The sequence below is a fragment of the Rattus rattus genome, chromosome 8, assembly GCF_011064425.1.
Source record: "Rattus rattus isolate New Zealand chromosome 8, Rrattus_CSIRO_v1, whole genome shotgun sequence".
NCBI classification, from domain to species: domain Eukaryota; kingdom Metazoa; phylum Chordata; class Mammalia; order Rodentia; family Muridae; genus Rattus; species Rattus rattus.
In genome coordinates this window covers 105,583,021-105,599,917 of record NC_046161.1, presented here as the reverse complement: position 1 = coordinate 105,599,917, position 16,897 = coordinate 105,583,021, and the positions used below count along the sequence as shown (strand labels likewise).

At 51.3% G+C, this 16,897-nt stretch overlaps 2 protein-coding genes across 4 annotated transcripts in view; one reads left to right on the top strand and one right to left on the bottom strand.

The window, feature by feature from the left end:
* Positions 1-7,793, bottom strand: part of Osbpl10 (oxysterol binding protein like 10) — a 247,782-nt gene extending 239,989 nt beyond the window's left edge. Inside the window, exon 1 of one of the 2 annotated variants that reach the window (XM_032911026.1) lies at positions 6,735-7,793. In XM_032911026.1, coding sequence (XP_032766917.1) covers positions 6,735-7,021 — 287 coding nt within the window. In that variant the 5' untranslated portion in view covers positions 7,022-7,793. The remainder of the gene's footprint in view (positions 1-6,734) is intronic. The other variant, XM_032911025.1, reaches the window with a different exon arrangement.
* A 7,010-nt stretch (positions 7,794-14,803) lies between these two features.
* On the top strand, positions 14,804-16,671 carry Eif3l (eukaryotic translation initiation factor 3 subunit L). 2 transcript variants are annotated; one of them, XM_032911023.1, is made up of 2 exons: positions 15,033-15,109; positions 15,190-16,671. In XM_032911023.1, exons 1-2 carry the CDS (start codon positions 15,033-15,035, stop codon positions 16,511-16,513), a joined length of 1,401 nt encoding a protein of 466 aa, XP_032766914.1. In that variant the 3' UTR covers positions 16,514-16,671. The 2 variants fall into 2 exon arrangements, with proteins under 2 accessions (XP_032766912.1, XP_032766914.1); XM_032911021.1 differs by having other exon boundaries at positions 14,804-16,671.
* The last annotated feature ends 226 nt before the right edge of the window (positions 16,672-16,897 follow it).

Here is a 16,897-nt window from a genome sequence, read left to right as displayed (position 1 = left end):
CCACACACGCGCCATGGAACATCTGCGCCCACACTTGTACAAGAAAGGAACAAAGGAGGGACAGAAAGAATGAAGGGAGGAAGGAAAGGAGGGGAAATTAACTTTTTCATTTAGTTTTCAAATCGAAGTCAAACAAGACCAGAGCAGATTGTCTGGAAAAGTCGCTCACACCGTGGCCTCCTGAAGCAGGGGCTGGTTGGAGTGGTCCCTGAAGGTCCTGGCATGTTTTCAGAGTCATGGTAAAATGGTTTCCAGGCCGCCTCAAGGACAGGCCAGCCAGCTGCCCAAGAAGAAAGTTCAGCTGACAGTTCTCCACTGGAGGCTGCCAGGCATGGGAGAGGGTCTATCCCCTGCTACTCAAGGGATCAAATGGCCAGCCATGGACAGTTTCACTCATTCACAGAAATGCACAAGTCGCTTATGAACATCCTTACCAACACTTATCAGAGAAGAAAATGAAAATCGCTCACAATCCCACCAACCCAGTTAAACTGGAGTAATCGTGGTGGAATCTCCCTCAAACACACACTTGGATAACAAGTGTTAAAAGTGCAGGCTGAAGATGCAGCTCCCGTGGCTGAGTGCTTGCCTGGCATCTACAAAACCCCGGGTCCCATCTCCGACACCATCTCCAGCAAAAACTAAGAGTGGCCCCGGGAGTCTGCAATCCCGGCACTTGGGAGGTGGTGGCCAGGAGGGTCGGCAGCTCAAGGTATCCTCAGATATGTATCGTTTGAGGCCAGCCTTGGCTACTTGAGAAAAACAAGAACAAACAGCTGTGAGCTGCCCGCTATGGGCGCTGGGAACTGAACCTGAGTCCTCTGTGAAAATAGCAAGTGCTCTTAGCCACCGACCCACCTCTCCTGCCCTCAATATAGATTTGAAGGTATAAGTAAATACATTTTAGGGTGCTCTGTTTTAGAATCTTAGGCACCCATTTCTTTCTTATCGTGGTCAGTGAAGCCACTGAGTGTCCCAGAAGGAGTTGAGTGCACAGCCTCAGAGCTGACTAGCAGCTCCTAGAGAGAAACATGTCTACACACCCTCAGCGTGTGAGAGAAGCCCAGAACAGACATTTCCAAGTCTGGTACAGCCAGTTACCTCTGGAACTATTACAGTACCCAGAATGCAACTAAAAACGTATTCATTATGTTTTATTTGTTTTGAGACAGGGTCTTTATAGCCCTGGCTGACCTAGAACTCACGGAAGCCTCTGCCTCTGCCTCTGCCTCTGCCCCTGCCCCTGCCCCTGCCCCTGCCCCTGCCCCTGCCCCTGCCCCTGCCCCTGCCCCTGCCCCTGCCCCTGCCTCTGCCTCCCAAGTGCTAGGAGTAAAGGTGTGTGCCACCACATTCAGATAATATGTTTCTTTTAGTCAGAGTACTTGAGAAACTAGTATATGCCTCAGTGTATATGTACATATACATGTATATATATGTATATATACATGTATATATACATACAGATGTGAACATATATACATGCATATGTGCATGCATATGGGTACTGAATATATGAAGCAATTATCACTGGGCAAAAACCATGCCCCCAGTGACTTCTTTTTAATAGGAAATATAGCCCTTAAGTGTTGGAGATTGGGCTGGAGAGATGGCTCAGAGGTTAAGGGCACTGGCTGCTCGTCTAGAGGTCCTGAGTTCAATTCCCAGCAACCACATGGTGGCTCACAACCATCTGTAATGAGATCTGATGCCCTCTTCTGGTCTTCAAGCAAGCATACAGGTGGAACACTGTATACATAATAAATAAATCTTTAAAAAAAAAAAAAGTGTTGGAGATTAAACTACATTTTCAAACTCTAATGTTATTCTAGGCAGAATACAAAAGAAAACCCTGGCTGGCAAGTTGGTCATCAGTAGCCTACCTGAAAGGGTTGGGATGGCCCTAAGTCACAGCAGACATGACTCCTGACCACAGAAGGATGAGTAATATATGTCACAATGAAGACCCCCAGGTCCAGAGCCAATCATTTTTAAAATATTCTTTAAGTGTGTGTGTGTGTGTGTGTTCACTACATGTCTGCTGGTATTCCTGGAGACCAGAAGAAGGCACCAGAGCCCCCGAGTTATAGGCAGCTGTGACCTTCCTGACGACAGTACTGGAAACCAAACTCAAGTCTTGTAGAAGAACAGTAACTGCTAAGCCACCCAGCCCCAGGAACCGAAAGCTTTAATATTAATAAGCAGCAAGTGCCAGGTACAGTTGGTAGAGCCCTTGCCCGGCATGCACAGGCCCCTGGGATCGATCCCAGCATATCTGTAATCCCAGGACTGGAAACACAGAAGCAGCTGAATCCATCCACACTCAAGGTCACCCCGAGCTACAGTGAGACCCTGGGTCGAAGCAAGAGAAAACCACGAAAGCTCAGCAGCCAAGCAGAGGAAAGCGTGCTGGCATGTCTGGCGTTCTCACACAGGCTTCGAGGTACGCTGTGGCTGCCGGCTGGCACAGACTGCCTCCCCAGCTTACTCTATATGAGAACCGAAAAAGAAGGCAGCGGGGGTGGTAAGATGGCTCAGCAGGTAAAGGCACTTGCAGCCAAGCCCGAGGTGCTGAGTTCAATCCCTGGGACCCACCTGCACCATGGAAGGAGACCACAGACTTCCACAAGCTGTCCTCTGCACTCTTGTGTGCCATGGTATATGCATGTGTGTGTGCATGCATACACGTGCTCGTGGGTTTCAAATGTAATATAAACAATTTAATAAAAAACAATCCACACTGAGAGTTATCCTACAAATGCCAGTCTCCAGCTCCTCCCTTCCCTTCCCTTCCTTCCTTCCCTTCCCTTCCCTTCCTTCCCTTCCTTCCCTTCCCTTCCCTTCCCTTCCCTTCCCTTCCGTCTGTCTCCTGAAGTTCTTCTGTGTGCTGGTTAAGAATTTATCCCTTAGGGGGCTGGAGAGATGGCTCAGCGGTTAAGAGCACTGACTGTTCTTCCAGAGGTCCTGAGTTCAAATCCCAGTAACCACACGGTGGCTCACGACCATCTGTAATGGGATCTGATGCCCTCTTCTGGTGTCTGAAGACAGCAACAGTGTACTCATAACATAAAAGAATACATAAATTAAAAAAAAAAAAAAAGAAAAGAAGAATTTATCCTTAAAACCATCCTGTAAATCTGATTTTTTTTTTTTAAGGACAGGCCTTACTCTGTAGCCCCAGCAAGTCTGAAACTGGCTGTCATCCTCCTGCCTCAGTCTCCCAAGTGTTGGGACTACAGACTTAAGTCCCATGCTCAGTTTCTGAATGTCTTCTTGAACTATGTGTAACTATGAATTAGAGTAGGTTACTGAGAGATGTTTCATCCTGCTTTGATTACTCACTGACTCTGAGGCCAGCCTGGGCTACATGAGACCCTATCTTAAACAATAATAACTGGAAAGAAGCAGCCTCTCAGAGACCCCCACGCTCACCTGTGCTCTTGTTTTCTTCCAACAAGAAACACTCTCATCACACTCACGCTTAAAGCCGTCTTTAACTGTCTTTGGAGCTGGCATAATGGCTCCGAGGGTAAAGGCAGCTGGCGCTGAGCCTGATCACTTTCACTCTGGGACCTGCATGGTGGAAGGGGACAATCGAGTCCCCCCCACATGTTGTCCTCTAACCTCCACGTGTGGACTACTCCACACACGTGAGCATAACACACACACACACACACACATGCACACGCACACACACTCCACACATGTGAGCACACACACACACACACTCCACACACATGAGCACACACACTCCACACACGCCACACACGTGAGCACACCACACACACACATACACACAGACTCCACACACGTGAGCACACCACACACACACATACACACACACTCCACACACGTGAGCACACCACACACTCACATACACACACACTCCACACACGTGAGCACACACACACACTCCACACACGTGAGCACACACATACACACATACACACACACACTCCATACACATGAGTACACACACACACACACACACTCCATACACGTGAGGACACACACACACACTCCACACATGACTAGATAAATAAAGCAAACACCTTTAAAATGTCTTCTTTTTTTTTTTTTTTTTTCCTTTTTTTTTTTTTTTTTTTTTTTTTTTTTTTTTTTTTTTTTTGCGTTTTTTTTTTTTTTTTTTTGTCTTTTTTTTTTTTTTTTTTTGTTTTTTTTTTTTTTTATCATTTATTTATGGGCCTTGGTGTTTTGTCTGTATGTACGTCTGTATGAGGGTGTCGGACCCTCTGGAACTAGAGCTACAGGCAGTTGTGAGCTGACATATGGGTGCTGGGAGTTGAACTCAGGTCCCCTGGAAGAACAGCCACTGCTCTTAACCGCAGAGCCATCTCTCCAGCCCCTTAATATGTAATTTAATAAACCCCAATACTGTTCAAAAACATAAAAAAGTAGAAGAGGAACCTAATATAGATGGGCTCCTGCCACCCTTGGTTCTGTTTCCTAACCACTTCATGAGAAGTTCCCCCGCGATTGTCTCCTGAGTGGCGCCATCTAATTCAGCAGGGCCTGGCACACAGCAGATACTCAATTAATGGCTGTGGCGAAAGAAACTAACTGACCAAAGTCTTGGTCGCTTTACAGTGTCTATTTTGGTCCTCTTCTCTCTTCCTCTTCCCCGATACAGCACTCCTTCACAAGACCCCCAGAGAAAGGAGCGGCGTGTTCTCACAGGGTCAGCATAAATCGTCCGCAGACCACTAATGGACGTTGGGTCATGGTTCAGAGAGATCCCAACGTAGGACCAAAGCCGGGACACAGCCATCCCCCATTAGAGAAAACCCTTTGGGGAGGCGAGTGAGAACCTTCATTGGCAGCTGTAAGGCAAAGGTTGAGACCTCACTTGAGCATGCGCAGTAGGATGCACATCCGGACACTACCTAGGTTACGTTTGCGACTGCTAGTATTTTTGTTATTATTGTTTTTTCTCAAACTCTGACTCCAACCGAAATACCGCAGCAGGTTTAAAAGCTGGTTTTAAAAAAAAAAGGGACGTAACTCCAAATCCCTCCTAAATCCAACACAAAAGGCAAAATCCTCTAATACACGTTGCAGGTAAACACTATGGCCGGGCAAGAAGACGCCTGTTATCTAGGGCAGCTGCTCTGCTGGCCCCGTAAGCTCAGGAAGAGGCAGCGTTAGGCATGAACGCGCTTTCAAAGTGTCTCTGACAAGGCACCTTGAACTGCCATTCGGAGCCACAACTTTGGAGAACTGAAATCACATTTAGTCATCTCCGATCTCTCCCCTCCTACGAACTCACCTCTGTTCTCAGCTTTTAAAAACCAGGGGTGGGGGGCAGGTAAAAGCGGACACCACCAAAGCTATTTTGAGGAAGAAGAAGAAAGAAGAAAAAAAAAAAAAGACTCCGAAGTTAAAAGCGACTCTACTAACATAGTAACAGATCTCCAAGGAAACCCTGGGTGAGTCGCCCAGTTCTGTACCTAGAACTACTTGGATCCCATTTCGTCCGAAGTCCTCTTCCTACAAGCACAGTCACACGTCTGTGACAGCCCGGGGTACATCTGGAAACTATCAGAACAGCCTGTGGGAAGAGCTAAGAGTGATCTGGTCCAACCATCAAGATAAGCCAGACTCCAGTGTGGGATTCAAATCTCACGAGTACAAACTATTTAAGGGTCCCAAATGAAGACCCAGGAAGGGCCAAGGATCTCCCCAATGGTGTCGTTGCATAGACTTTTCAACTTTGGCTTGTTTCTCCAAACACTCGTGCACCAACACACACACACACACACACAACTCTCTCTCTCACACACACACACACACACACACACACAACTCTCTCACACACACACACACACACACACACACACACGCGCACACACGCACACACTATAAAGGGGTGGGGGAGAGAGTTGTGTCTTATCTTAAGTCCTTCCATACAACACAAGTCCACACCTCATCACCCTAAGAAGTCACACCTCATCACACCCCATTCTCTGTCATCCCGATCTTTCCAGAAGTCTGTCCATCACTAGACTTAAGTATGTCCAGCACTAGACTTGCCAGCTTCTTTCTGGAGGCAAGGTCTCCTGATGCGGCTCTGACTAGCCTGGAATTCACTATGTAGCCCAGGCTAGCCCCAAAACTCAAGCCTCCTGGTGTCTCTGAAATGCTGGCATTACAAGCATCTGCCACCACGCCCAATTCAAGGCTTGCCAACTTTGAGAGGGAAGCAAAGAAACTTCACATGCACCTGAACGGGGGAATAATAAAAATAACAACTGCACGAAAAGCCACCCACTGGGGAAGGCACATGCACACACTGGGAGGGGTCACTCCAAAGATGACAAGTGACAGGCTCTTTGTTGATGAGGTGCCGTTTGTTGTATTTTAAACACCGTACTTTTAACACGAACTACGGGGTGGGGAGAACTGTGCCGGACCAAGTCAGCTTTCTGCGCCGGCCATTGAGCACTCCCTCTCTGCGGGTGTGAGAAACCCTCAGCAGGTAGGACACCGGAACTACCTAGGGAGCTGCCGTCCCCACTCCTGATCCTGCAAGCTTCCAGTACCCGAGGAAAACCATGGTTCCTGCCTCCCTCCCGCCTCTGCGGTGTCCGCCAGGGTGCAGGAAGGACGAGGTGTCCAGGCAGTCCCCAGCCGCGGGTGGCGCCACGGTCCACACCCGGGGACCGCGCGGGGGCGCGGGCGCGGGCGCAGGCGGCGGGCTCCGGCGGCGGGCTCCTTACCTGTTTTGCCAGCCCTGGAGGAGGTTGGTGTATTTGCTGAGCACGCCCTCGAGCGCCGGCTCCCTCCTGCGGCCGCCTCCTCCGGACGGGCTAGCGGCCACCGAGCCGGGACTGCTGCGGCTGCCCCCGCCGCCCAGTCCCGCGGCCCCAGAGCGGCTGGCCACCCCTCGGCCAGCCAGGGAGCAGGAGGGCGAGGAGCCCGCCGAGGTGGCGCGGCTGCTGCTACGGCTGCTGCTGTTGCTGCCCCCGCCGCCGCCGCCGTCTGCGCTCTGGGCCGCCCTCTCCATGATCGCTGCGCGCCCGGGGAGCGGGTGGCCGCCGAGGTGGCAGCCCGGCCGCCGCCGCCTCAGCTGCCGCCGCCGCCGCTGCAGCTCCGGGCTCCCGGGCCGCGCGTGGCTGCTCCGATTCCCCGGGAAATGCCTGACTCATACAGGAGGAAGAAGAGGAGGAGGGAAAAGAGGGCTGGGAAGGAAGCCAGCCGGGCTGGATGCAGCTGCGGCCGCCCCTCCTCCCGCCTCGACCAGGGCCCGGCCCCGCCCTCCAGCCACTTCTCCGGCAAGTTCGGGGCTCCAGGTCCCTCCTCCTCCTCCAGCTCCTGGTCCCTTGCAGTTGCTTGGGGACCCGGGCTAGGGATGCTCCTGGGGCGGGCCTGGCAGACAGGGTGGGTACGCCCTACATCGGCCCCCTGCACCCTAGCCTTTTGTTGCCCCGGACTTGGATCCTGACAGGGAAATCTCCGCACGCCCTTCTCTCCACCCCCAACCCACCTCGAGACCAGGAGGGAGGGACGGCCCTACCTACCCGGTCCACCCGGATATGGTCCCGCCCGGTCCCTGACACCAGCACGCTCCCTCTCGGTGTGTCGGCGCACAGGAGCCTGGGCCAGGCACGTACACAGTCACCTGAAAATTAGCTTCACTGGGAGAGCCTAGAAACAGGGCAGCGAGGCCCTCGGGGCTCTCCCTTGGGTTTGAAAGCGGAAAGGAAGGGGCAGCAGGTGACTCTCCCAGGTGAGCAGGCTGTCTGCTGGGGCCGTTTCCACAAGTCAGACAGAATGAGGATGGATGCATGGCGAACACCAGGGCTAGGACTAGATGCCTTGCAGTGAGTGCTCTCCTGGTCTCACACTCTCTTCACCCTGAGCCCAGGGGTGATGGGCACAGATAAATGTGAGGAGTCAAGACTGCGGCTGGAGACTGAGCACCCGAGCCCCAGAGGGGCCCAAAGCAGAGGGCAAGTGAGAAGACACACACACAACAGCTTCCACTGTCCGCCAAGAAACTTCTTTCGCCCACCCACGCACTCGGCACTTCTCAATCTGTCTTGCTCTTCAGCAAAGGCAGAGAGATAGAGGGCTCTCTCCAGCCCACCAGTTATCGTCGTGGATATAAATATTCAATGCAATCTGGGTGTTTCTAAAATTAGAGCTCTGAGACGCTGGGACCTCTCCTTTACACACACACACACACACACACACACACACACACACACACACGATAGATGGATAGATGATAGGTAGATGATAGATGGACGGATGGATGGATGGATGGACGGACAGACGGACGGATGGATGGAAGGACGAGCAGACAGACAGACAGATTTTTTAATTGCTAGGTAGACTCCACTCTCAGAGGCTCAGCTCCCCAAGTCCTGTACAGCTTCACACCTGTCCAGAGTTTTCAGACGGTTCCGCTCTTGAGACGCCCACGCTGACGCTCAGGGGTGATGGTAAGTGATGGCTACAAGGTAAATCCGAACTCCAGGTGTCCACACATTATGAAAAAGTAAGGGTTGGGGATTTAGCTCAGTGGTAGAGCGCTTGCCTAGCAAGCGCAAGGCCCTGGGTTCAGTCCCCAGCTCCGAAAAAAAGAAAAAAAAAAAAAAAGGAAAGAAAGAAAAAAGAAAAAGTAAAACCCACCTTCCAAGAAGCACAAGAACCACACTGAAGCCGAGAGGTGGTGGTCCACTCCTGTAAGCCCGGCAAAGCAAGAGGAGGCAGAGGAAGGTGGATCTCTGATCTGAGAGCTCCAGGCCAGCCTGGTCTACAGAGCAAATTCCAGAACAGCCAGGGATACACGGACACCCTGGGGGAAGCGGGAGAACCACGCTGAAGCCGAAGGATGCAGGGGAGTTGCTTGGCTGGTTTGGTGTTTGCTCTCTTGCTTGCTGGGCTATGAGTTCATGTGTTCCAGGCTAACCTCAAATAACTGTAGAGCCAAGGCTGGCTTTGAGTTCTGGATCCTCCTGACTCTACTTCCCAAGTGCCGGATCACAGATGGGCGCGATCTGGCCCAACTGAGTGCAGGCTTCCTGCCCACAGAGGTCAGAGGGCTCAATCTCAGTTCCCAGCACCTCTGAGAGAGCAACAAGTGCTCTTAAATGCTGAGCCATCACTCCAACCTCTTAAAAAATATAGAGAAGAGAAAAAAATTAAAATGGGAGGAGGTACATAAGCACTACGGCATGTTTGCAGAGATTAAAGGACAACTTGCAGGAGTCAGCTCTCTCCTGCCGCATGGGTCAAGGTGGCCAAGGTCCTCAAGCTTGGCAGCAAAAACTTTACCTGCTAAGCCATGTACCAGGGATTGAACTCAGGCCAGCAGACGTGACAGCAGGTACCTTACCTGCTGAGCCGTCTCCTGAAGCCCATGAGCCTGTTCTTGTATGTGCGCCTCACTCTCTCTCCCTCTCTCCCCTCCCCTCGTGTGTGTGTGTGTGTGTGTGTGTGTGTGTGTGTGTGTGTGTGTGTGTGTGTGGTACATATGCATGTATGTGCATGTATGTGTGGGTGACAGATGCCGTCAGGTGTCATTCCCCGGAGCAATTCACCTTGTTTTTGACCAGTTCAGCTAGTGTGAGCCACCATGCCCATGTTTACATGGGTTCTAAGGACCGAACAATTTCATCTTCCTGACTGACCTAACTCCTCACTCCCTGAGCCTCAGCAATTTGTTTGTTTTTGAATCTTTTTTTTCCAGACTGGGTTCTCACTACACAGTTGAGGCTATCCTAGAGCTCTCTATGCAAACCCAATTAGCCTCAAACTCCTGGAGATCCACCTGCTTCGGCCTCCTGAGTGCTGCATTAGAGGTGTGTACCACCACACCCAGCCCTGACCCTCAGTTCTGAGCCACCATTAACATCCGTTGTGGTATTGCTCCACAAAGTGTCCGGTTTCATTTTCTATACTTAATGAAACTGTAGATTGTGCAGCCGGGTGCCTGGAAGTCCATTTCCTGTTTTTTTTTTTTTTTTTTTTTTTTGGCTCAGCAAGTAATCTATTCTCCCATCAGCAATTTAAGGGAAGCAGGGAGGTCCTTAGGCCTCTACCATCCAGCCACAGGGCTACACAAAGCACTGTTTATTGCTTGAGGGGCCAAACTGGCCTTACCAGGATGAAACAGGAACTCCAAAGAGCAGTAGGGAACCAGGGTCTCTTAACTCCAAGCTCAGCATTCTTGCAGGCGTAGCACCCCACCTGGACTTGAGCTGTGACATTTTCTGCAGCTTGGGGAGTGAGGGTGAGAGACAACAACAACAACAACAACACCACCACCCCCAATGTGCTGACAGTCTGTCCTCCAGTGAGCATCCAGCCCCTTTATGAGTACTGTGTCTGGGCCAGGTGCTACACGCCTGCAATGCTAGTACCCCGAAGGTCAAGAAGGAAGGGTCAGAAATGTAAAGTTATCCTCAGCTACACAGCAAGTTGAAGGCCAACCTGGAATTCACAAGATCCCCACCCCTCTTACCCTCCTTACCTCCCTCCCTCTCCTTCTTCTGTCCCTTCCTCCCTTCTTGCCTTCCACCCTCCACTCTCTCCAATGACTGTAGCTTCCATAAGTCACTTGATCTCTGCCCCTGAGTGTAGAACCCAGAGCCTCACAGATGCTGCGCAAGTGATTTTCGCTGAGGTCCATCTCATCCCCCGCCCCTTTTCAAAAAGTGTGGCAGCAGGGACAGGTGGTGGTGGTGGTGGTGAGACAGGCTCTTCCTAAGTCCCCCAGGCAGGCCTTGAATGTTCCGTCTCCTACCTCAGCCCCTCCATTAGCTGGAAGTACAGGCTCATATCACTATACCCAGCTTAGCAGTTGATTTTGTTTGTGGAAACGCCCTTTGTGATTCTATATGTGGGGTGGGGTGCACGCACATGAGTGTACCAGGTTGCGTATGCTTCTGCGTGCACGCAGAGGCCGAAGCAGGTGCCTGGCGCCCTGAGCTGTCACTTTCCACCTTGGTGCTTTAAGGTGAGGTCTCGCCCCCAAAGGTGGAGCTAGGCTGGTAGCCAGACAACCCCACGGATGCTCCGATGTCCACTTCCCGGAGAACTGAGATTAAAGGTATGTCTGGGGGCCATGCCCAACTGCTTCCACAGGTTCCAGTGGTTGCACGGAAAATGTTCTTTACCACTAAGCCACCTCACCAGCTCAGCAATTGATCTTGGACAGACGCGCAAATGCAATTTAATGGAGTTTCTGCCTTCCATTTGTTTCATAACCGAGTTTATCGTTGCTATAAAATATTACTACAGGGTAGAGGATGTGGCTCAAATTGTAAAGTGCTTGCCTGGTTCTATCCCAACCACCACATAAAACTGGGCGTCGGGGTGCACACCCTGTGGTCCCACCACTTAAGTCAGGGAGGCAGGAAGGTGCAAAGTTCAAGGTCATTCTCAGCTACACAGAAAGTTAGTTCCAAGCCAGCCTGAGACAGGAGAGATCCTGGCAGGGGAGGGGAGGAGAGAGGGAGGGAGGAGGGAGAATAATAAAATCATTACTAAGAATTGCACGTGCACACACACACACACACACACACACACACACACACACTAAACCAATAAAATGTAATCTTTTGTTGTTTGTTTGTTTGTAGATAGGGTTTTTCTGTGTAGCCCTAGTCATTCTAGAACTAGCCCTGTAGACCAAGCTAGCCTCAAACTCACAGAGATCCACCTGCCTCTCCCCTCTGCCCTCTGCCCTCTGGCCTTCCGAGCACAGTGATCAAAGTTGTGCACCACCACTGCCCAGCAGAATGTGATTTTTTTTTTTTAATGTGTAAACACGTGAAAGGCCTTTCAAGGAGAAATGAAGGAAAAACAAACTGGGAAACGTTCGTCCGGCAGCAATACCAGGAAATTACTGACACCCCAGCATCCCAGGGGAGTCCATGATGTTACAGACAAACGTCACACGGGTACTCCATGACTTCGGGCATGTGACACTCTGGAAAAGGCAGAGCCAGTGGTTGCCATGGGTCTGTGTCGAGCCAGGGCTTGACCCAGAGAGGAGCTGCAGGGAAGACTTTTGGAGACGTCTGGGTGGTGAATGGCCCTGTCTTCATTTTGGCCTTAGAGACAAGGGCCCCATGCTTTTGTTAAAGCTCAAACTGGAGCTGGGGTTGTAGCACCCAGCAGAGCGCTGGCCCAGCACGTGCAAGATCATTGTTCCATCCCTAGAACTCTTTTTTCTTTTTTCTTTTTTCTTTTTATTCGGAGCTGGGGACCGAACCCAGGGTCTTGCGCTTGCTAGGCAAGCGCTCTACCACTGAGCTAAATCCCCAACCCCCCTAGAACTCTTAACAACCAGAACCATATATTAAGTTTGGGGTTTGGTTTGGTTTGGTTTGGTTTGGTTTGGTTTGGTTTGGTCTGGTCTGGTCTGGTCTGGTTTGGTCTGGTTTGATATGGTTTGGTTTGGTCTGCCTTTTTGAGACAGGGTTCCTTTGTGTAACCCTGACTGGCATAGAACTAGCTCTGTAGACCAAACTGGCTTCAAACTCAGAGAGGTCCTCCTGCCTCTGCCCCCTGAATGCTGGGATTAAAGACCTGTGCCACAACCACCACCTGGCTAAATTGATTTTTTTTTAAACTTTTTATTGATTCTTTGTGAATCCCACCCATTCCCCCATCCTTCCATATCTGTTCTCCGCTTTGGCAATCTCCCCAAAAGAAAACAAAATAATAAATAACAACAAAGTCAACACCTCACCCTGGAAGCTATAGCATGCCACAGTATGTCACAGTGTGTCACACTTTTGCCCACACAGCTTTACTTGCAAATGCTCATTGCAGTGAGTCATTGGCCTGGTTCAAATCCTCTGGCTTCTGCTACAAATACTGACCCTCGCCGGGGCTCCTCCGGATATCCGGTTGTTGCCCTGTGTCACGGAGAACTTTCAGCCTTGCGTCTGCAGGACCCATCGCTTCATGTGGTCCTGCAGTTCATAGGTGCAGCAAACCTGGGGTGGCCAACTCTGAACCCTAGATCTGGGTTTGAGTGGAAGCTGAGTGTGTCAGCCCACATGAGCTGTGCCATGCCACCAGGGCCAGCTCTCCCACCCGATGTGGGTGGCAGGGGGCAGAGGGAGGGGCGGATTCTCTCCCAGGCCCACACCACTGCTCAACAGACACCAGGTCTTCAAGCTCACAAAGGGTCAGCTCACTTGGAGCCAGTCATCCCTGCCCCACCCCTGCCATCAGGACCAACTCTACTGTGCTGCCCAGGCAAGGTGCAGGGGTGGCTTTTCTGATTGCTGCAGCCCATGAGGGACGGGGCCAGCTCTCCTGAGTGCCACGGCTGGCAAGAGGTGGGGTCAGCTCACCAGCACTGGCTCCATCCAAGCTCGTCCATGCCATCAGAGCCAGCTCTCCCACACTGCCCAGGCGAGGAGTAGGGTCAACTCTCCCAAATATGGTGGCTTGAAAGGAATAGGGCCAGCTCTCCTACAGCAGGTGAAGTGTGGGGTCACCTAGGCACGGTGCTTGGACATCTGGACATCAATTTGCTTCAGGAAGCTGACAGACCAGGGACATCCACATGGCCTTTGGTAATAGCATGGGTCTCAATCATTAGCACAGACTCTGGCTCCCATAGGGCCACAGACCCAGACATGTCCTCCAGAGGCAGGATGGTCCCAGATGTCGCCATGGCCTCAGGTGGCAGTGCAGGGCACTCAGATCAGCATGTCCCCTGGCACAGCACAGCCCTCAGATATCCCCATGGACTCAGGTGGCAGCCCAGACCTTAGATAGCTACATGATAGTAACTTAGGCCCAGACATCAATACAAGCTCCAGCTGCAGCAGGACCCAGACACGGCCCTCAGCAGCAGCTCAGACCAGGACTTCACAATGGCCTCAGATGGCAGCACACTGAGGTCACTCAGATCGGTTTGACACTACCCCCTCCCTGATGCAGACAGACAGACAGACAGACAGACAGACACACACACACACACACACACACACACACACACACACACGCACGCACCAGTGCAGCCTCCAGCTGTCAGCATGGTCTCAGGCAGCATCCCAGTCCACTCAACTGGAGCCGCAGACATCAGTACAAACCCCGCTGTGGTGGGACCAGGGACCCAGACATGGCCTCCAGCAGCAGCCCAAGCCCAGACACCACCATGGCCTCACGTGGTCGTGCAGGTTCCTCACTCTGCCTCTTCCTCACTGCCTTCATCTCCAGTCCCTCCTCTCTCCCTCCACGGCGCACAAAACGCTCAGCTTCACTTGCTCTCCCAAATCTCTGTCGCAGTCACACGCATCATACGGTACCCACCGCGGGGCAGGGCAGGTGCTTGTGTCTTTCTTCCAGCCACTCCCAGGCTGCGGCCTTCATTTTTTAACATATATATATATTTGGTAGGATGCCCCATGTACCTTTTATGTTAGGGAAATAGGTTTTCCGTGCCGGAGAACACAAAGGGGTGGGTGGATGGACGGTGAATGGTTAGGCGGACGAGTGGATGGCAGATGGCGTTTTAGCTTCCGTTCCGTTGCTGTGAGGAAATGCATGGCCAAAAGCAACTGGGGGGGGGGGATTTCAGCTTTCACTTCCAGGTCAAAGTTCATCGTTGAGGAAAGTCAGGACCCGAACTTAAACAGAAACTCAAAGCAGAACCCATGGAGGAGCGCCGATTGCTAGCTCAACCACAGGCTCATGCTCACGTGACTCCCTTATACAGCCCAGGAATGGACTCACCTCTCAAGTCAATCGTCAATCAAGACTATCCCTCAGAGTTTGCCCTGGGCTACCCTGGCCTTAAGAATCCCTCAGCTGAGGGAGCGCCGTAGCCATGTCTTATCCGGCTGATGACTACGAATCTGAGACTGCTTATGATCCCTATGCCTACCCGGGCGACTATGATATGCATACAGGAGATCCGAAGCAGGACCTTGCCTATGAGCGACAGTATGAACAGCAGACTTACCAGGTGATTCCTGAAGTGATCAAAAACTTCATTCAGTACTTCCACAAGACTGTCTCGGATTTGATTGACCAGAAAGTGTATGAGCTTCAGGCCAGTCGCGTCTCCAGTGATGTCATTGACCAGAAGGTGTATGAGATCCAGGACATTTATGAGAACAGCTGGACCAAGCTAACTGAGAGATTCTTCAAGAATACACCGTGGCCTGAGGCAGAAGCAATTGCACCCCAAGTTGGCAACGATGCTGTCTTCCTAATTTTGTACAAAGAATTGTACTACAGACATATCTACGCCAAAGTCAGTGGGGGACCCTCCTTGGAACAGAGGTTCGAATCCTATTACAACTACTGCAATCTCTTCAACTACATCCTCAACGCTGATGGACCTGCTCCCCTTGAACTCCCCAACCAGTGGCTCTGGGACATCATCGATGAGTTCATCTACCAGTTCCAGTCATTCAGTCAGTACCGCTGTAAGACGGCCAAGAAGTCAGAGGAAGAGATCGACTTCCTGAGATCCAACCCTAAGATCTGGAACGTGCACAGCGTCCTCAACGTGCTGCATTCTCTGGTGGACAAATCCAACATCAACCGGCAGCTGGAGGTTTACACCAGTGGAGGTGACCCCGAAAGTGTGGCTGGGGAATATGGACGACACTCCCTCTACAAGATGCTTGGCTACTTCAGCCTGGTGGGGCTTCTGCGCCTGCATTCTCTACTGGGGGATTACTACCAGGCTATCAAGGTGCTGGAGAATATTGAGCTAAACAAGAAAGGCATGTATTCCCGTGTGCCTGAGTGCCAGGTCACCACCTACTATTATGTTGGTTTTGCATATTTAATGATGCGTCGGTACCAGGATGCTATCCGCGTCTTTGCCAACATCCTCCTGTACATCCAGAGGACCAAGAGTATGTTCCAGAGGACCACATACAAGTATGAAATGATTAACAAGCAGAATGAGCAGATGCATGCTCTGTTGGCCATTGCTCTCACCATGTACCCCATGAGGATTGACGAGAGCATACACCTCCAGCTGCGGGAGAAATATGGCGACAAGATGCTGCGCATGCAGAAGGGCGACCCCCAGGTCTATGAGGAACTTTTCAGCTATGCCTGCCCCAAGTTCCTGTCGCCTGTGGTGCCTAACTACGACAACGTGCATCCTAACTACCACAAAGAGCCCTTCCTGCAGCAGCTGAAGGTGTTTTCTGATGAATTGCAGCAGCAGGCCCAGCTCTCCACCATCCGCAGCTTCCTCAAGCTCTATACCACCATGCCTGTGGCCAAGCTGGCTGGCTTCCTGGACCTCACAGAACAGGAGTTCCGCATCCAACTGCTTGTCTTCAAGCACAAGATGAAGAACCTGGTGTGGACCAGTGGCATTTCTGCCCTAGATGGCGAATTCCAGTCGGCCTCAGAGGTGGACTTCTATATTGATAAGGACATGATCCACATCGCAGACACCAAAGTTGCCCGACGCTATGGGGATTTCTTCATCCGGCAGATCCACAAGTTTGAAGAGCTTAATCGAACCCTGAAGAAGATGGGACAGAGGCCCTGAAGATGCTCATACACAAGCCAAGAACCTATTTTGATATTATAGATGGGAAGTATTCTTGTCACCAAGAAGCCTTACCTAAGTCAGCCAGCAGCTGAATTGAAACTTGTTCAAATCAAGGACTGGATGTTTTAAGACGCTCTCAGTAAAGGGTCTCTGTCAGGAAAAAAGAAAAAAAGAATCCCTCAGCTGAGACTCCCTCTGATAACTCTACACTGTGTCAAGCTGACGGTTTAAGCTAACTAGGACAGATGGGTAACTGGGTGGATAAGTGGTGAGTGGGTGGGTGGGATGAGAAGTGGAGATGTGGGTGAATCAATGGATCCCGTGGATGGATGGATGGATGGATGGATGGATGGATGGATGGATGGGTGGATGGGTGGATGG

Bases quoted from the DNA above. Each gene is read 5' to 3' on its own strand.
- Eif3l (XM_032911021.1), top strand. From the start codon at position 14,819: ATGTCTTATCCGGCTGATGACTACGAATCTGAGACTGCTTATGATCCC.